This window comes from Monopterus albus, unplaced genomic scaffold (genome assembly GCF_001952655.1).
Source record: "Monopterus albus unplaced genomic scaffold, M_albus_1.0 scaffold258.1, whole genome shotgun sequence".
Lineage (NCBI taxonomy): Eukaryota > Metazoa > Chordata > Actinopteri > Synbranchiformes > Synbranchidae > Monopterus > Monopterus albus.
The window spans coordinates 1,081,974-1,103,336 of NW_018128138.1; the positions used below are offsets into that span (position 1 = coordinate 1,081,974).

The window sequence follows — 21,363 nt, forward strand, 5'->3', positions numbered from 1 at the left end:
GGGTCACTGTGAAACCAGAGCAGGCCTATAAAGCAAAGTACAAGTGTGGCATTTTTTTCTGAAGGATAATAGTACAGTATATGTTTGGGAAATACAGAATGAAAGGAGGAAAACAAGCTATACATTGCAGGGGAGAGCCCGTGCTCTCTCTTTAGGCCTAAATATGTACTTATGATCATTATGATACAGCATGTACAGGGGGCAGAGAGATGGAGAAAGTATGGGTTGCAATGAGGGAGGAGAGGAAAAACGTGATGGAAGGAGTCAAGAAGAGAGTTTCACAAATAGACTTATAGGCTTGAGAAACTGCAGTGAGGGGATGTATAGAAAACAAAGCTTATATTGCAGGATGGGTATGTTTTCAGTCTTGACTTTTTTTATTCTTTAGTTTAAAAGAACTTCATTATGCAAAACGTATAGTGATGTAAGAAGACTTACTGTAAGACTGAAGACTGTCTTTTTAGTCAGGTGCAATGGAAAATCCTGCAAATGGCTGTGAAGTAAATTTGAAAGGAAGCACTCTGCAGTGTTATAAATTCATGAGAAGCAGATAAGTGATTGTTTTGCACTCAACAGCTGGACTAAATAAGTCTATGTGTGATGACAGTGGTTGCCAACATAAAAACCAATGGCTTGCTTGTTTGGTACACCATATTTCCCATCCTTCCTCTTGTACTTATTAAAGAATTGGACAGTTTTCTTTTTCACTTTTTTGATGTTGCTCAGTTGAATATAACAAAGAAAGCGGCTCTTCATATTGCTATCAGTAGGTCGCCGTAATATTTTTGAGTGTGCATGTATGGGACATTTCTGCATACACATACCCTTGGTTGTTGCATGAACATAAGCACTAATGCTGCTCGGCATTGACGCTCCAAGTCTCCGAACTCTAGTAGAGGGATGAACATCATTCTTCCAAAAGATACTGTCAGGGTCACTCCGTTTTGCCTGCCCTCTCTCACCTCCACACACCTGCCAGCTATCCTTATCATCACCACCTGTTGTCTATCCTGCAATTACCTGCCTCCTATATCTACCCTGTCTTCCAACCGGCTCACTGCCAGTTTGTTGTTTGTTCCCACGCAGACGACTAGTGCCGTTCCACCCTCTTACTGTCTTTATGTACATTCAGTTCAAGTTTGCCTCCTTTATTCTCTTAGCCTTCTCCTCGCCTGTTCCAGAAGTCAGCTCCCCTTTTGGACTATTAGCCTCCACACGGAGTTGTCATCCTCTGACCAACGCCCATCGTTACCCCTCGGACCAACATCATCTACCAGGTCGGTGCTCTCCTATCCTGTTTTGTACCTGCTTATTGTGTTCTCCTGCCTGTTCTTCTGCCTCAACCATCTCTACCTTGACCAGTCAGTGAGTGACCCTCATGCTCCACAGCTCAACCCTGCGATGGTCTTTATCATCTTGGCCTAAAATAAATACCTAATACCCTCTCAGGTTGAGAGGTACCGGCTAGATATAGTCGGGCTCACCTCCACACATAGCTTGGGCTCTGGAACCTTACTCCTCGAGAGAGGCTGGAATGGCTAATCATGTTTCAGTTTTTCACCTATATAACCTGAGGTGTTTATTGAAAAGAGCAGACTTTTCTACCCTGACTTTATTAAGGCAGTACCTCTCCACAGGCAACACAAGTAACCTATTAAACCTACACCAAATCTGGGAGGAAGTGCTGCCTGAAGGACAAATGACTTGCTTGCTGACATTCTATAACTCACAAGCTCCACTGCTCACACATATACAAATATAGCGTGAACAAATAAAAACTGTTTGACAGTGTAATGGCATGTACAGTAGGAGCTGGAAGGAGAAGCAACTCCAGAAAGGTGAAGACACCAATATGACATTAGATAATGTTATTATGGGAGTGTGATGATCAGCACTGGAAATATTTAGATCCTTTAAGTTGCAGTATTGCATTATAAAAATACTGCATTAAAATGTTATAACAGTATCAAAGGTATCAGTAGGCCACCCATAATTCAGACATGTTCCTCCCATGGTCCTTATTACTGATGGCTACATTAAGCTGTGCACAGCATCTTAAATTGGAATCAGCTTTATTGGCCAGGTGTGTTGGACATGAGGAATTTGACTCTGGTACAGCGGCTCTCAATGTGCATGTACAGTACATATCCCCATGCAAGGCAACAGCAAGGGGCAAGTAAACAATATACCAACATAAGGCTGTGTAGTATAACAAAATAAACAGTATAAACAAGCAATAAACAATGCAGACAGGCAAAGCAATGTTCATTAGGAATTGAGATAAAAAAAATACAGTAAAAATAGAGTTCCTAAAAAAAAAAAAAACCTGCACGGATCTGTATAATCTATACAATGTATATTTACAGGTATTACACTGGGGGAAGGTCCAGTCATGTTGTAGTTTATCTAGTTAGAGCTAGTTTTAACTACTTTATAAAATGTTAACGCTAATTTTTTGTTTTGTCATACATAGACAAAAATTGCCAGTGGACTTTGTGTACACACTGTAATGTATGTGAATCCAAAACCTGGTTTAGCTGGTTTCTGCCACAACCTTCCAGTGCTGCCCAAAAACTATTAAAAACATGGCCAAAGCTTGTCAAAATGTTCAGTCATTGCTGTGAAATCAAAGATTGACAACTGTATGACATCCTGATTAGCACTTCAGTTTAATCGTTCTAAATTTAACCTATTATTGGTGGCACCATAAACCTTAAATCTAAACCTGTGTGACATCCATAAATGTTTCTGCTTCTGTCTTTTTCTCGTGGTTTGTATCCTCTGCCTTTATTATTAAGCAATCATCAACCACTGGTTTATAAGAATGATCTACAGTGGCTTTAACCCCTCCATTTCCTGATCTCTTATATCCAGGGTTGTTAAAGCACTTTTTAAAATACTCCAGCTGATGCGTTTCCCTAACTGTACTGGCTTCCAGGGTTATTTACAGTTGTTACTGTACAGGCTTGCATGATTGATGTGTGCCACAGAACACCAACGTATCTCTGTCAAACCTGTGGGTCTAGTACCATGTCATTAAATATCTTCTTGCAGTGTGCTCTGCAAACACCTGTGTGCGCCCACAAACCTCCGTAATCACAGAATTGTGGCCCCAGTGCATGCCTCTCAAAATTTGAAACATTGTGGTTTGCAGCTGCATCGACTCGTTGATGACTGGCTCACTGATCTGTGGGAGCCCCAACCCAACCACAGGCTACCTGCCTGCAGCCCTGAGCAGGAATCATGACACAGTATAAGAGTTGATGTTCTCCATCTCCATTATATTTGAAATTGAGAAGTGAGGTTCAAGGAGTTAGGAGGGAAGTCTGAAGATCTATGATAGAGAATGCATGAAACCTATCCTTCACTTAAGTCTTTTACCAGATAGGCACAACCTTTTGTTATAAATCTGTTGGTAGTTAGATCCTGCAGCTGACTGAACTAATTTGAAACCACATCAAAATATCACCATAGTTTTATACCTAAATGAACATGTAATAAAACCAACTCAAGAGTATTAATCCCAAGACTCAGATTTTCTTTTTATTCACAATGTAGTTAGAAAAGGTTTTGTGGTATCAACATGCTCCCCTTCGTTTTTGAGACAATTTTGTTTATGGGACAATTAGCTCCTTTATTTCCAAGCAGTATAGCTGAATTATCATGGCCTGTACTCTGGCTCCTGGAGGCAGCTTTCTAACCAGCACCCCGTGTGATCAGTCCAACTTAGGGAGGGAATTGGAGCACGTCTTTGTCTAAAAGTTCCACCAACAGAGGAAAATAGTGGGCTTAGGGCCTTCACTGGATTCCAGGAGGGCAATAAGTCTGATCTTATTTCTCCAGCTGTGGCTTTAAAAATTGACCATTTTAGTAGTTAGCTTGGCACTGCTATTAGCCAGGGCCATGCATTTCTCCTGTAGCAAACGGATCAGCTGGTCGAGCAAAATGATGATGGACTCCAGTGACCCTATGTGGTGGTCAGGATCTGTTACCAAGGCTTGCATCTGTGTTAATTTCTCTTCTGAAACCAAGAATGTTCCTGTGAACTTGGCCAAGATTGATAGCCTGTGTTTTTTCAAGATGTTGGCCAGACACATTGCTGTGATGTTGCCATCTTTAAACTTGCATTTCTTCCATGCTTTTGCTAGTTTTGAGAACATGGTGTCGTTGACAACACAGGTTAGAAATTATACCATATATTAAGTGAAAAAGTTGTTAAAGCAAGTGTGCATACAGTATTTCAGTTAAACGTGTGTGGGAGAGCAACATTCCTCTACATTCCACTGCTACCAGAAGTCTCCAAAAATTGTACACATTTTAACACAAAACCATCATGTTTAGCGCTTCCTGCACATACCTGCAGAGGAGCTTATATGCAGATGGTGTACTACAGTCTGGAGATATGGAGAGGTGAGCTGAATAGGCTGGCTGTTATTTTGAATGGAAGATGTAGAGGCTGAGAGCAGAGTGGTTTTGCACAGGGCAAACCTTCTTTGCATTTCACTTATTTAACAAGAAAATAATCTGCCTCGTTGAGACCTACAGACTGTTTTACCAGCTCCTACATGACGTAGACCACATCAATAAATTGAAAGGCAGAATTAGACAGAGGAAAAGAGACTGAGCAAAAAAGGGACAGAGAATGACAACTGGCGGGAAAATAAGAAGGTCAGTAAATCCAGATACAGCGCCTCTGATGACAGGTGTGAAACAGTGCAGCTGTGCATTGGCCTCAGAGTGCAGAGATGAATCCTGACTAAGTTCCCTGACTTTAAGCATTGGAGAGTTACTATCACGTCCAGTCCCACCTACCAGTTGAAACACACTGTTATATTCTGGTCTGTTAGGGTCTCACAGCAGATTAAGAAATGCTTACATGATCGTTTGCTAGAGGTTCTCTGGATTGGGACAGTTGCAACATGATGTTGCAGAGCGAATCTCCTGGAAGAACAGAGAGGAGGATAAAGAGAGAAAGAAAATGAGAAAGAGACACAATACATAATAAAACTCTTCTCTTGGCTGCATTTGGAATAATAATCATCTCCTGCCATACTGCAGAGAATGCACTCTTCAGTATCTGACATCATTTCATCAGTTATAGCTGTTTGAATGATGAAAAAAGAGGGGAGATGAAGGAATGAGAAGGCAAAGGAAAAACACACTTGCTGTTGACAAAACTACAGGGATAAATCTATTCTGAATGTTTTGAAATGCTTGCAGTTTTCTTTTAGTCCGCTCCAATCCACTTTTTATTTGTGTGTGTGTTTTATTTCTCATTGGGTGCTCTTGGACAGTACCAAGAAACTGCCCTAGCTCTGTGCTGCACATCAAGTGCACATTTGAGTGCACACTGATTTTCCATCCACTTGCTGTCCAAAGTGGATCAGTACCAGTGCTATCATTTTTTGTCATTACTCATTTGGGGCCAGACACTGTGTGGAAATCCAGACTATTTTGGCAGTGTGAACCAAGACAACAATGAATAAAAGGGGGAGAGAAAGAGAATGAAAGGTATGTGACTGTGACAGCAGCAAAGACAGCTGGCCCAGCCTTGTAAAAAAAAAAGAAGCAATCGCTGGCATTTGTCTTGTTGTGTCTTACCTCTCCTGGAACTGTTTGGATGGGATTAGGCCAGCTCGAGGGTTGGCATCACCCTCAACTTTGGCCTGCCACCATGTTGCATCATCTTGGCTCATGATCTGAAGGATGAAGCCCTTCTTGAAGGTGAGTCCAGCCTCCTTACATGGGATGGCTTTGTCCTCGTTAGGGTCATAGTCAAAGAGAGCCTTCACAAACACCTGGACATTTAGCAGAAGAGGGGGATAGAAGACAATAAAAGGCTGGATTGAGGACACAACAGGGAAAAAAAATTACCTATGTCTGAATTTCAAGTCATCACACGGAAGATGCTTCAGCCATACCCAGGGGGGTTGTTCTATAAAGGTCATAGCAATCAGAAGTTGAAACCTTCCGCTAAATGGCAATGCTACTCTCTCTATGTTGTTACATCAACGCTCAGAATGCACAAAAAGTCTGTCACTATCTTGCAAGTGTGAGACCTGAAATGGGTCAGAAATTTCAGTTTCTTTGTTTGACCTACTGGTTTTTTCTGATTCTAAAATCAAGCTAATATCAGTCATCTTTCCACACCAAAAACCAAACCAACAGTGTAAAGGTTGTTTTCTTTCTTTCTTTATTCTAATTTGCTTTGGCAGTAAAGGTGGGGCACACCTCATCAATATCCCTGGAAAAATCCCCGACATCTTTTCTTGATGTGGGCAGTGAACTGAATTCTCAAGCACCTGGCTGTATCTTCTGTCCAAATGAAGTTCTGTCATGATAAGTTATCACTCGTAAGACACCTCGGTACATGTGGTAATAGAGAAAGAGGAATGTTTGCATGAGTGAGAGAAAGAAAACATTGGACAAAGAGGAGATTACATTTTTTGATGTCCTGTTGATTGAAAGAGTGCTTTGTGCAATGCAGAGAAACTGTGTTTCAGACTGAGATGTTTTGTTTGGGTCATAACAGCCTCTTCAGCTGCTAAACCCTCCAGCAGAATAGTCATTCATCTACACCCTGAGACCTGCTACTTTTCTTCCTTTGGCTCAAATTTTTTGGCCCGTACTTGCTTAACCACTTAGCTGCCCTTTGATTCGTCTACACAGCCTGACGTAAGTGTAAGGCTACATTCATGAAGTGTGTCTGAGTGTTTGGCGCTAGCAGACAATTTTTCAGATAAATTCCTTAAACAGCCAGACAGTTTCAAACATTACATGATGACAAAGGATGTATGTAGCCCACCCTGTCCTGTATGCTTCTGTTACACATGCATGGTGGGTTGCACTGTGAAAAATCGTAAGCCATGTTCAGCCCGGGAGCTCAACAGCAGGAAGCAGACTTAGCTTCTGCATGCTGCTGATAGATGATCATGTGAAAAACAATGTATCAGCACCCCAGCAGGTGGTACACTTCAATCACCCTCAAAATGGATGGCGGCACCATGAAAGAAGATAATCTTCTCTTGTGTAAATGGGTATCAATATTGAATACTCAATTTCTATTGCAATGTACTATCTACTCAATTTTTAAAACTAAATATTCAAAACTGGGGTAGAATGTCTTTACCTATTCTTTGCAAAAGTTTCAACAGATCTTGGACAGAAATATAAGTAGCTTAAGGAAGTACAGTAAGTACATACTGTATATACTCTACCAGTCAAAGCTTTGGACACACTTTGCCATTGAACTGAATGGGAAAATGTGTCCAAACCATATGTAAGTGAGAGAGACAATATATATATATATACACACAATATGCTCACACTGGTCATTAGTGCTCATTACACTAGTTGTCTTTTACCGGAGGAAAAGCATTGTTGTCACTCACTGTTAATTTCCAATATCCTCAAAATTTGACAGACATTTTCTAATACCAAGGGGATATACGTCGTGTCTGTTTTTGTATTTTATGATGGTTTGATCCAGACAAAAGCAGCTGTAGGTGGAGATAAAGTGGGCGATGTGTTTAACAGCCTGTACATTCCCACAGACAGCAGGGTGTTTCTGGCCAGCAGTCACTTTTAGCACATCATGCACACAGTGATTACAGCAGGTTAAAAACATATAACCTAAGCCGAGACCCCGTGTTTCTCACAGTGCCTAAAACAATCCTATGCTAATACTGTTCAGCACACTCTCTCACAAAGCAAGAACAACTTTGTGACTGAGGTGCCAGACTCCTGTATCGGGTTGTGTGGGCCACTCGCTAACAATATGCTGACAGATGGATTTATGGATGGATTTATAACTTCTTTGAATGCACCTATTTGGGGTTAGTAAATGATTACTCAGAACATGATTTCTATCTCAATGGTTTGGGGGGTTTTGGAAGAAAAAAAATTATAAATATTTTAAATATCAGATATATTAATTTCAATAATATACTGCAGGTCAGATGGTGCAGGCCAAATGTGGCTCACAGGCCACCAGTTCACAATCTTGGCATTAACATGGCTAAAATGCATCCAATGCAGACAGACAGCAGGAAGATATAGGGGAAGCAGTGGGGTGGGGTAGTGGTTCTGGCTATGAATGCATGTGCACATGAAGGGGCTGTGGTCAAGCTACAACAAAACTATATATTTATATTTCTCAGTATAAGGTCCTGCCAAGTGTATTGTTTTGTAATTGGTAGCAAAATTATAATAAAATATGTCAATAAACAGCACTGGTCAAACTTAGGGCCTGGTTACTGTATTTTTCCTTCTCATTACTATCGTACAGCTCTCCTCCTCGCTGGTGCATACATCATTTCCTCATTGTGGCTAAAAATCTGTGTTCTACATCCAACAAAAGCATATCATGCTGAAGAAAATAAATTCACTGTTTTTTTAAGTAAATTAGTGTAACCTAATCAACTTAATGATTAGGACAGAACCTGCCTTTGGCTCCTTGGTTGAGGCTTCCTCCTTAACATCAGGAACAACTTTAAAAGTAATGGCTCCTTCTGACTGGGCCTGAGTAGTGGGAAAGACAAGACAGATACAGCAGGTTAGGTAGAGATAGAGGGTGTGGAAACAACAGTCTCTGTCTACATACAATCTAATATTTCAACTATCCTAGTGAAAATCACACAATACAAAGCACTGATTGATTTTATAGAAGTAGAAGGGGTATTAGCAAAAATTTAATCAAAGTGTTTTTTGAGGAGGGGAATTCTTTGCATAGGCCAAAAAAATACACTGCTAGTGGTAGGGGGGTTTTTTTATGTTGAATTTCTCTTTCAGGAAATGCTAAAACGTCTGTCCAAGCATAAAACAGGCATATTTTTGCACTGAGGCAACTACAGTAACTTAACTTGCGCATAGTAAATTCAAAAATTTTCACTAGGCCCATAATCTGTTGCCTTATGTTTTATTTAGTTCAGTGATTAGATTAGCTCCATGATTGCAGTGAAACTGCTGATATTTTGCTTTTAAGAAGCAAAGCTAATAGCTACCTGTAATAAACTACTCAACAAGTCAGAAAAAATGTATTTAAATTCTCCAGAGGAGAAAAGATTTGGATGTCAGGAGACCTAATTTAACCCCTGGTTATTAGGATTAGATGTCTCTGCTTGGCAGGTACAGAATGTAGCTGTAAACAGAGGAGCAATCATCTGCTCTAGAAGCAGTCTGAAGAGGCCTCTAGAGTCTCTCTTTCCTTGGCAGTTGTCCTTCCTGGCAAAGTTCAGGCCTGCAGCAGAGCCTGCTTGGATGAACTATTAAGCATCATTCTCATTCAAGGGGGACAACCATGTGGCTAAATGCATGCGGTCTAAAGGCCAGGAAAGACTTGTAGAATAAAGCCAGTAGTCTGGTTTTTAGCGCAGTGATTGGTGGCACGAGGTCCTAGATGAGTTAGCTGAAGGTTTTTGCCATCACAAACAAGAAATGTTATTTTTGCCAAATTGAGTAGAAATTGAGCTGAAATTCTAGAAAACCCTTAGAGAGCACATACATACACACAAGGCTGAATACAGTCATAGACACAAACAGATGGGGCTTACCAGAATATGAATGATTTCCTCCGGTTTCTTGTCATCAACAGGGATTCCATTGACCTCTTTCAGTTCATCCCCAACATGAATCAGTCCTACCATACAAAAGTTGCATACCTACAATTACTTTCATATTCCATTAGTCTAATGTTCATTATTTGAAAGTCCAGTGTTTACAAAGTCTGGGGATGTGTACAGTACACAAGATTAATGTTTGTTGTCATGGCGGCATTTGAGACTGGAAAAAAAATCAAAACATTACTGTTGAAACTTGGGAATTCGGCCTTTGGTGCTACTGTGGCAGAGTTGGAAAACAGACTGGACACCAAATACAAAATTAAACAGAAAATATGTGGAAAGCATAGCAGAGCTTCTCAGTATAGTTTCCCATCCATTCGTTATCTATACCACTTATCCTGTAAAGGGTCCCAGGGAGCTGGAGCCAACAGAGAGACAACCACTCACACACACAGGGTCACCAGTCAATCAAACCTGCAGGTCTCTGGACTGTGGGAGGAAACAGGAGTACCTGATGGAAACCCACGCAGGCACGGGGAGAACATGCAGACTCCACACAGAATGATCTGGTTGGCTGTGAGATTTGAACCTAGGACTTTCTTAATGTGAGGTGACAGTGCTAACTAGTGCCCCAGTATACTTCTCAATCAGCTTCATATTTACAAAGTGAAACAATGCAATTTATGGGGTAGAACTAGTGAAATCAGATCATTGCTGTATATATGCCTCCTTTGTTGAATACTGGACATACTCTACTGTAGTTGTAATGTAAATCACTCTCACACTGCAGACTCGCATACAGAAAGAAAACACAAAAGTAATGGAACTGACCGCTTCTGTCGGCAGCACCTCCTCTCATTATCCGGGCCACGAGGATAGATCCTGTGTGTTCGTCACGCCTTATTGTTGCTCCCTAAACAGGAACAAAAAAGGAGAAGCAAATTTCATATCAAATGATGACAGCCCAAACCGAGAATAAGAGGAAGGCGACTGTCTTTTAAAAGGCAAACAGAACAAATCTGTTGTGTCTTATTTGGGGGAACGGACATATTTCAAGTGCATTTAAAATATTTTTTATAAAAAACAATGTCAATGGGAATGAGTCGGGTTACAGAAAACAGTTGTAGTTGCAGAAAGTATCAATATCTTTGCAGAAAGAGCTGGTCTAAACAAAGGGGTGAGGGCCAAGGAGATTTGAGGTAGCAGTCTCAAAACACATACAATTGCTAAAGATTACCCTGTTCTTCTTATGGGCTTGGTGCTCTGTCAAAAAAGACACACAGAGAAAAGAATATCTGAACGACAGGGTGATGCTTTACAAATAAAGCCCAACAGCATTTTCCCTTTACAATATGTAGTGGCAATTTTTATAATAGCGCCCTTTAAGTTCTTTAGCTGATGCTTTCAAGTCATGGTATGCAGTCATCTGTGTGGTTGTGACCCTAGACCGTTTATTGCATGGTTGTAAACCTTTGTATGCCCTTGTGGTTGCCAAACCAGATGTGACCTGGGACCAAAGGGCTGGTATCCTGTTGTAAATTGTATCCTGTTTCCTTTATCTGTTTGAGCATCTGTCTTCTTTGTTGTATGCTGAGTATAAGAAGGGCAGTCACATTCTGTTCATTGAGCTTCCCTGCAACAGACTGGTTTAGTCACTCAGTTCAGAGATCGCTCCTTCCTGCAGGAATAAATATGTAATAACTTTCAGAAATGATGTTAAGTATTTATTTTACACTCACTGAGCTTTAAAAGATCATTTTTCCACCACAATTCTGGCGACAAGGATGGGATCTCTCGAGTGGTCGTCCAGGACATCGTCAGACAGGGCCTGGCCAGCCTGAGAACAACAATTTTCTCAGCCCCAAACCTCATCCATATTTCTGAGTGATTGAGGACTGTCAGAGGACACCCTGGATCATCACCGATGGGATCCAAGTATTCAATGTTTGGAAAGAGATTATTCTCGGTGGTAAGTGTAAAATAAATTGGTTAAATACATTGAGAAGAATGTTGAATTAGTAAATTCGGGAAAGCTATTCCGCTACTGTGTTAATAATTGACGATCCCTCATCTTGTGATGTAGGTATTCTTTTGAATACTGAGGTAGGTATTCCTGAGGGAATACTGAGCTAGGTACTTATATAAAAGTACTGACTGTAGGTGTCACTTAACCGTTGATACTGAGTGTAGGTGTCACTTAAACATGGCACTGAGGTAGGTGTTCTCAATTCAGGGTTTATGGCGAGGACACTGAGGTCCTGTACTGGTCACAAGAAAAGGTATAAGTGACTGAACCCTAACGGAGACATCCATTTTGTACTGGTAATTTTAGTTGTGCACAGCTCCCATCTAGGACAATGGGGAACAAGACGAGTAAGGAGGATCCTCTGGTGAGTTTAATTATTGACATAATATCACCAAAAGAACTTAAAGATGTAGAAAATCATAGAATGTGTTTGAACATGTGGAGGAACGAAGCAGAAAGTAGGGCAAGACAGAGAATGTTCAAGGAAATGTCCACATGAATGTCTTGTCAGTAAAAAAGAAAACAGTAATCTGCCACCCAGTTCTCTGTATCCGCAGTGTCCGGATCTGAAGCTGGACCCCCACCCCGACGCCTGCCTACCAACTGCACCACCACAGCCTGGACCGTCTGTCACACACCAACTTCAGGACATACCTGACGTCAAACCCCCACCATACGACCCACCAGTCTCTCTGGGCCTTCTGTTGCTGCCAATAACGTGCAGCGGTGCTGCGTATGGCATGAGTGCAACCGCTGGCCCATCTTCCAATGCTGAACTATTTTTACCCATGGTTGAAGTGTCTGGCCCTACTGGCCCCATCCTTGTGTTTTGAACATGGACCACTGCTGATATTACTGCTGCAGCACAGCATCTTCCCGTCCCAACAGCATCTGGACAGAAATGTGCAAAACAGCTCTCCATTTTCTGCACTGAATTTCATCCCACCATGACTGAACTGAAACGCCTGTTAGCAACAAAAACAAAACCTGTCGATCTCCAGCATGTGACTCGTCGTTTCCCACCAAATGACCTGCGTGTCTGCAACATTGAATGGAATCCCGCTGATAATGCCCCATACAGAGATGCTATTACAGCCCTGGGAGTTGTGTTTTGGGACCAGTTTCCCACTAAAGTGGACATGAGTAAAATCATGTCTTGCAGACAACAGGACAGAGACTCAGCAGAGGAGTATTTACATCGCCTTACAGAGCTGTTTAACATTCATAGTGACCAGCTGATTTGCGTAATGCTCCTGGTGTGTGGGAAACACATCTTAGCAACTGCTTTCTGAATGGACTGAGACCTGAAATTGCAGCAGCAGCTAATCCTGTGTCGGCTACACAGACGCTCATCTGAGTGAACTACGATGTCATGCCAGTCGTGCCCAAGATCAGTTGCAGCAGAAACAGCAGGCCAAAGAAGATAAAGTCGAAAAGGAGCTACACATATGCAGTGATGACCATGTACCAAGCCATCCAGGAACAATATGAGCAATATCCAGGGGGACGTGGTCGTGGACGCGAGTTTGGAGAACGTTCACCAGTGCCCAACAATATCTGACTGAAGGCAGGTTGGTGGCAGCGAAGGGGGAGGAGGGACAGCAGATGAGATTGCCACTGTGCCTACAGATGAGACACAGCAGCTACAGATGAGTGATAACACACATACACACTGCACACCGCAATGAAGAACAGCTTGCTGATACTAACCCACACATGCTTATACAACACGCCATTAAGGAATTAGAGAGCAAATTTGAGCCTCAGGGCACCTACATCAAATATGAATCTGAAGCATATGAACAATTTCCTCAGTTCATATTCTTTATTCAGGGACAGCTAGTTACATTCCTTGTTGATTCAGGAGCTACTTCCTCTCTGAGCGAAGACCACTTAAATATTGTTTTCTGCTCTATTCACATTGTCCTGTCAGTCTCTTAGGTAGAGATCTTATGTGTAAACTTAGAATCTAACTTTGTTCAGCCTCTGATGGTATTACTGTCCACCATGACAGTGACTCACACACACACTCATTTGTGCTTAATAGCCCTTGTGAGTTAATATATGTTTATGAGTGGAAATTGCAGAATGGTTCACTTACTTTTTCACTTGTTGCTGAAGCTAAACAATTGGTTGTTGATGAATACACTGATTTTATGCAACCTAGAGACTTGCATTCCACTTCTTATATTTATCATGGTGCTGACGGGCACTAGAACAGACATGGCTTAGAGTAAAAAAAAACTGTGCACATCTGCTATGTACTGGAGTGATTACCTTTACTTTCTCACTGCCAGTCTCACAGCTTCACAGTTACAGCTGTATGGCATTGACAGGGCCGTACCATGCATGTCTTTGGCCAAGCATAATAATGTTGAATGTAAAGATATGGGCCCCTTTGTGAAAAGATGCATGCAAACAAATGATTGGCAGATAACTCAAGATCTGTTTTTTTTTTGTTGTTTTTTTTTTTAACACTGCAGTGTTTTAAAAGAAGCTTCTCTTTAGTCATGCATTCAATAAGATCTGTTCAGCTGGTAACTGAAAATACAATGCGAGCGCAGCACTTTTTATCTGACTCACAGGCTGCAGCCATCCTAGTCTTGCAGGAAGTCCCTAAGACACTGTAGACTAGACACATTGATGATGTTGGCCTCATCAAAGATTTTGTATTGGTGGTAATTACTCCCAAATCTGATTACAGGCCATGTAAACGACTATACTTTCTCAAAAATAAAAAGTAGCTATTGATGTCATCACTCCAATGTTTGAATCTCTTAAAGAAGCAGGAATAATTGTACCCTGTGAGAAATTCCCTGTGCGCACTCCTTTGTTCCCTGTAAAATAAAATAAAAAGTAAGAGATGAAGGTTAACCTATAGAATGAAGACTTGTTCAGGACTTGCAAGCAGTAAATGCTGCAGTCAAACCTTGAGCCACTTGTTTGCTAAAAGGCACAGCTTTATTGCAATATGTTATACTCTTTCAGAACCTGGCTGAACATAAAGTTAGTCTCTCTAAACTGCGGTTTGTACAACTTAAAGTTATATTTCTGGGTCATGTGATCACAGCTGAGGGCAATCCCTCTCACCCAAAGTAGTTGAAGTTATCCAGCAGCTTCCAAAACCACTCACAAAAGCAAATTATGTCCCTTCTGGGCATGTGATCCTACTGTGATTTCCTCCAGCATTATGTTGTGCTGGAGGCCCCACTCAGTCTCTCACTGATTTGAAGTTAGCTTTGCAGACCACACCGACACTGGGACTACCTGACTTGACCAGACTTTTCACACAGACTCTGGATGAGAAAAATGCATGTATGACATCTGTTCTCTTGCAGGAACAGGGTGGACAACAATGCCCTGTTGCCTATTTCTCTGCTAAACTGGCTGAAGGAAAATCTGTTACCATTTACAATAGTGTAAAACCCTGTTCAGCGTTCTTTCTCAGATTTCCAACAGGTGAAAGCAGCTCTCCCGGCTCCAGCCTCTGAACCTCAGTGATCTGCAGCCAAGGACTGGGTCGTGATAAAGGAGCTCTAGCGGAAACATTGGAAGTCCAAACGCTGGCAGGGACCCTTTCAAGTCCTGATGACAATGCACACAGCAGTTAAGGTAGCAGAAAGAGCAACCTGGATTCACGTCAGCCACTATAAGAAGGTGCCAGAGCCACCAGAGACGAGGGCTAAGCATCCCAACCCAGCACATTCACTCACTCACACACCCTGATGAAGTGAGGCTGTGTTGAAACAACACAGCAGCGAAGTGTGAGCCAAGCGTCGCTTCCTGCTGCTCCGATGAAATACACAGAACACACCATGACACACCAGAGAGTAAACACAAATGAGCTAACGAGCTTAGCCAACGTTGGACCAGTGATGGAATGCCCTTACATCAGGACCAAGCCGTTGCCCTGGGCTTGGTCTTTGTGGTTGCCAAACCAGATGTGACCTGGGACCAAAGGGCTGGTATCCTGTTTCCTTTATCTGTTTGAGCATCTGTCTTCTTTGTTGTATGTTGAGTATAAGAAGGGCAGTCACATTCTGTTCATTGAGCTTCCCTGCAACAGACTGGTTTAGTCACTCAGTTCAGAGATCGCTCCTTCCTGCAGAAATAAATATGTAATAACTTTCAGAAATGATGTTAAGTATTTATTTTACACTCACTTTAAAAGATAATTTTTCCACAACAAATACAACACTGAGTTTAATGGGTGACAAATGGAACTTAATGTTATGGTAGCCCCCCTCACCAGGAGGGTGAGGGAGGACTGAGGTTGGGCTCAAGTTTGCAGACCCAGGTGCTAAGGGGAAAAACATGACGGTAGCAGGTAAATAAAGAGAACACAAAGTATCAAAAGAACATAACATGGGAAAGTACGGTACTTGGATATGTATGATATGTAGTGTAGTGTAAATGAGCGTAGCGCGTAGGTAGTGTGGTAGAGTCAAGCCAAAACGCACAGTGTCTGTCAGCGTAGCATTCTACCAACATGTACAGTCCGCGTTACTATGTTAATGTTCCAGCAAAACTTGAGCGTCTGTCAGCGGTATAAATAAGGAGGAGAAGGCAATCATCGGGATGCACCCCAGCTGTGTGCATCGACAAACCAGTCGCTAATTACTGGAATGCAACACAGCTGAGGTGCAGAGCCCACAGGATAGAGAGAGCAGAGGAGAGAAAGACGGAGGAGAGGCAGCGGCCGCCGAGCGGCCCTGACACTTAACTCAAGTGTCATCTTTGCTTGTGCCTGAAGGTCTGAATCAAACAGATGCATCATCTAATTTACACAGTTTTTTTTACAACTGCAACTCATGCCTCCACTCTATCCTAGCTGCAATTCCCATCATCCATGATGATTGTTTTTATTTCCACTGGAAAAATGGGGCAGGGTTGGAGCCTTCATCACCATGCTCTGCAGCAGTGTTTTATTTCAGCAGCTCTAAACCACTGTCACCCAGCTCAACAGCTGGGGCCAGATGCATAAAACTGGCTAAAATTGTGTGTATGCACTAAATAAAAGGGAGTGCATGTATTGTTTTCATCAAATTTATAAAGCCACATGTAGGTCTGGTTGTTTTATAAATCCGAATCACTGTGGAATTGGGCACACGTGCACAAGCTTCTTTTCCATTCCTACGTTTAGCCATAAATAGACATAAACACGGCCTTAATCAATCGTTTGTATAGAATAATGCAGTCTGAACCACACATTATTAGAAAAGGCAATGAAAGCGATGCTAAAAAAGTATGATTTCAAAGGGTGTAAAATTGAGATGGTAATTGGAGAGGTGGAGAAAAGAAGATGAGGCGGTCTCAATTCTGGGATGACCAAGAGAAGAGCTGCTGACTGGCAAAAAACAACTGGCTGTCGATACTGACAGGTCAGAGCACAGGACCGTGGGTGAGGTAAAAAAAATATGGTCAAATTCTAAGCCAGATGCAAAAAAAGTGCATACATGCACATAAAGAGAGCATAAGGGCAACAGGAGGAGCAACACCTCCTGCATTAGCTATAGCAGATGAACGCACCAGAGTAATGCCAGAGCAGCCATCCTCACACACAACCATTGTGCACAGATACAGCTATTTATAGATCATTTTCATTTATTCACATACCTGTAAAGGCTTTATTAGGCTAGTGATGTAATTCATGATTAAACCAAAATGAATTAATAACAGTAATGTCAGCAGTTTAAAAAATCATTTGTCTAAAATGAAAAACAAAAAAATGACAAAGCCAAAAGAAATAAGAATTCATTAGGCCACCATAAATGCAAAAAAATGGAATTATATGTAAACAGCAAAAAATAATACAGGCTGTCTTTATGCATTCCAGTTTATGTGTGGAAAAAGGTGTATTCATGTTTTCTGTGTATGCACCATTTATACATCTGGCCCTTGGGGTGCAACAACAGCTCACCATGTGTCAGCCACTTTAATCTGTGTCATTTTCCTGTTTGCCTTCTTCTGACAGTCCCAAAGTAACTCTGGCTACTACCACTGATAGGAAGCGCAAGAGAAGATATCAAAACAACCTCCTCAAAAACCAAAGGAGCCTCTGGTTTGTGCCACTTCCCAATCTATTAGCATGTCATCTGGGTTGTTTTCCTGACCTTTTCACACATGCTTTTCCTTCTAGATAATGGTTTCCTCAAGGCCTTTGGAGTGGCTGTAGAGATGAAAACAATGAAAGACATCAGGATAAGGTCGCAGTGGGTTCTGTAGAGATTTGGGCACCTAATAGAATAATTTGGCTGATTAAGGAAACCTGAGAGGTGGCAGTACAAGAACAATCAGTGGAGCAGGTCAGTAAGAGGGGAAGGCACTGTCACGCCCCAGTGTCAGAGTGTATTCCCCCAACCCCCTTTGAGTCTGACTTAAAGCAGCTGTCTGTGTTGCAAAGGCAAGACAGAAAGAAAGGCCTTTTTTCATAGGTGTGTTTGAAAGAATAGAGTGCTGCAGAAAAAGAGACAGACTGTGACAGACAACAAAGTGAGATGGAGAGTGTAGATAATCTCGCAGGAGTGTTCGGACATATGGTCATTAACTCTCTCCCTCTCTCTACTTTTTATTTCTATCACTCCTTCTCAAGCTGGCTGGTGGCCAGAGGTATGATGGAGTCCTGGGGCACCTGGCGGCAGTCTAAAGACTAACCCAACAGCAGGCTTGGACTCTGGAAGAACAATGGGCTGTCCTCACAAACTCCACAGACTGCACGCCATATGTCTACGGCTATCTATGGAATCTATTTGCATATGGTTTGTAGATATAAATAATGTTTTGACACTTATGTTTAAATCACATGCTAAAATCCTGATGCCATTTAGAAACAAGTTTACAACATTTATTCCAAGTGGCAATGGTGTTAACAAAGCAGCACATTTAGCATAAAAACATGAAGGGATGGGGTCATGAACCTAAATCTCTGAGAAGTGAGTGAAGCAGTTTATCAACAGCAGTTTATGCAAACCACAGCGTTTTATGTGGTTTTATATCAGTAGAGAAACAAACAAGGCTATCAGTGGACATCTTTGCTCACATCTCCTTGACTCTCTCCTAGAACTTAACTGAAGCTGAAGTCATTCCAAACCCTTTATACTCTGACCCACTGCCCTTCAATGTTTTTGGCCCATGTAGGTCAACAAAGCCAGCAACAAGACAGTTGGGGATATATGAAGGGAGGGGGAGCCTCCCTGGCCAGCCCCAGTTTGAACTCAGCACTGTTACAGTAGCCAAATAAGCTCTGTGTGATAACAAAAGCTGAGAGAGGCCAAAACACTTCAGTATGTGAGCAAGCCAGACAGGAAGGTAGGTGGAAGACCAAAGGAAAGTCAAGACTGACAAGTTAACAGAGTTACAAAGTGACTTAGTAAGTTAATAAAGGGATACTATGAGTGATCATGACAGAATGTAAGAAGAAAGAATAGAAGACAGACTAAAAACAAATGAAAAAAGGGATTTTCACTGAAACTCCTTTTCTGGCAAAATGCTCTGCCTATTCGGCTCAAAACTGATATTATAATTCCGAAGTGAAATTATTTCTAGTTCACTGGTAAATTTATGGACTTTTTAAAAAAAAATAAAGTCCATAAAATTCTTCATGATGACACAGACATGAATGTTTTTGCAGTGTTGCAATACTTCAGTTTTACACAGAAAGCATCGTTGCTGTCTCAAGGCTAAAATATGCCTCAAGACAGCATGTAGGTGAACTGCATGGGGGTCACTGGGATACATTCACATGGGTGCTTCTAAAACTTTTCTTTTAACGTTATGGTTTTTTTTTTCCTTCAGCGTTTGAATCCCTTCTCCTGTCAGCAGCTGCATTAGCTGATCAGACATGACATGCATATGTGAAGGATATGTTGTTGAGATCTGGGATATGTACGTCAGCTGCTCTGTGGGCCTCAGCAACCTAGCAAGCTATAACAGGTTTCATTGGCTAGGTTCACAGAGACATTTAGGTTTATCTTCACCAAGTCATAACACCACATTGAGGTGTAAAACAAAAAAGCAAGACAAAAAACTATAGATGTGTGAAAAAGCAGATTGCATCAGAAAAGACAGATCACTTCACTGAAGGCACACTGGCCCTCATCTGCAGGTTGTGTGTTTAAGAAAGCCAAAAGTAGCCAGGGAAAGAACTATTACTTAAATAAGCCAACTGTTGGGACATACATAAGGAAGTAACTAGGAAAGTGAAGGCCCTGAAGACTCTCAAGCACAAAGATGGGCTTCCCGGTGTGGCAGCTAAACATCAGCACAAACTGATGGCTAGGTTCACATCAAGGCTTCAATGGCTACTGGCACATGGAAGCCATTTCAGACTTTTCCTTGTGTTTGGAAACAGTGGAGGAAGTCAGAGGAGGAATGTCTATGTCTGTCATTGTACATACACATATGAGTGTGAGCATGTGTAGGTGTGTTTTGGTGTGCATGCAAGCATGACTGCATGTGTGTGTCTATGAGAGTGTAGACATAGGCTGAAGTACCTTAAGTGAGGCCAAACAGGCATGAGAGAAACCTCAAATGACTGGATGATTGATGCTGGACAGTCACTAAAACCTGAGGAATGGGCTATGGTCTGTTAGCAATTAAAGACAAGGCACCACTTAAAGTGGCTGAACTCCACTATTTGCACAGAAATAAGATAGGTGTGCAAATAAGATCATGAAAAACGTTCTTTTTAATGTTAGGGACTAATTCTCTTCCTGTTGTCAACCACTGCTGCAGCTTGTGCTCTGGATGAGCATAAAATAGACTAAATGGAGCAAATCCTTCTTGAAATTAAACAGTAAAGGGCAGAAAGCACATAAATACAGTGTCAAAAACATTGATGGAAGAGGGGTCATCTTGGACTGAGAAGGGCCCTCTAGCTACCTGAGATAGGTAAATCCCCATAAGGTGGCGGGACCAGACGGAGTCCCCCCTAGAGTGTTGAGAGCCTGTGGGGATCAACTACCTAGTGTGTATACAGACATCTTCAACCTGTCCTTAACCCAAACAGTAGTTCCTCACATTTCAAAAAAATCCATTATTATACCGGTCCCTAAGACATCAGACATATCCACTCTGAATGACTTCAGGCCAGTGGCGCTCACATCAGTCGCCATGAAGTGCTTTGAGAAACTGGTCCCCACACATGTTAACTACATGGTCCTGGACACTGTAGACCCCCTCTAGTTTCCCAAGAGATCAGTGGACGACGCGACAGCTCTGGCTTTATTCCATACCCTGAAACACCTGGATAACAGCAGTACGTATGTTAGGATGCTCTTCCTGGATTACAATTCTGCAGTCAACAATATTTGCCCGGGTAGGCTGATTGGGAAGATGTCAGACCTCGATATACCAACTCCCACCTGTAACTGGATTCTAGACTTCCTGACTGAAAGACCACAGGTAATTAGAATGGGGGGCTGGGTCTGCTGAGCTCACAATCAGCACAGGCTCACCGCAAGGCTGCTGTCTCAGCCCCAAACTCTTCACCCTGTACACCTATGACTGTGTCTCCAACCATGACAACACCATCATTATTAAATATGCTGATGACACCACCATTCTGGGCCTCATCAAGGGGGGAGACGAGTCAGGTTACAGAAGCTTGGTGAATGACATTCTTGTTTATGGAGAGGAGAATGACCTCATCCTCAACATAAACAAGACAAAAGAAATAATAGCAGACTCCAGGAAGAACCGCTCCCCTCTGCTGCCTCTGACCATCAAAGGGACTGAGGTGGAGAAGGCTGACAGCCACAGGTTCCTGGGCCTGCAGGC

At 42.0% G+C, this 21,363-nt stretch overlaps 1 protein-coding gene across 11 annotated transcripts in view; it reads right to left on the reverse strand.

Moving 5' to 3' along the window:
• Window positions 1-21,363, reverse strand: part of mpp7a (MAGUK p55 scaffold protein 7a) — a 243,614-nt gene that overhangs the window by 68,123 nt on the left and 154,128 nt on the right. For all 11 annotated transcript variants that reach the window (XM_020621347.1, XM_020621346.1, XM_020621354.1 and 8 more), the window contains 5 exons: window positions 10,392-10,473; window positions 9,552-9,637; window positions 8,446-8,520; window positions 5,602-5,798; window positions 4,877-4,941 (listed from right to left, as the gene is read on the reverse strand). In XM_020621347.1, coding sequence (XP_020477003.1) covers window positions 4,877-4,941; window positions 5,602-5,798; window positions 8,446-8,520; window positions 9,552-9,637; window positions 10,392-10,473 — 505 coding nt within the window. The remainder of the gene's footprint in view (window positions 1-4,876; window positions 4,942-5,601; window positions 5,799-8,445; window positions 8,521-9,551; window positions 9,638-10,391; window positions 10,474-21,363) is intronic.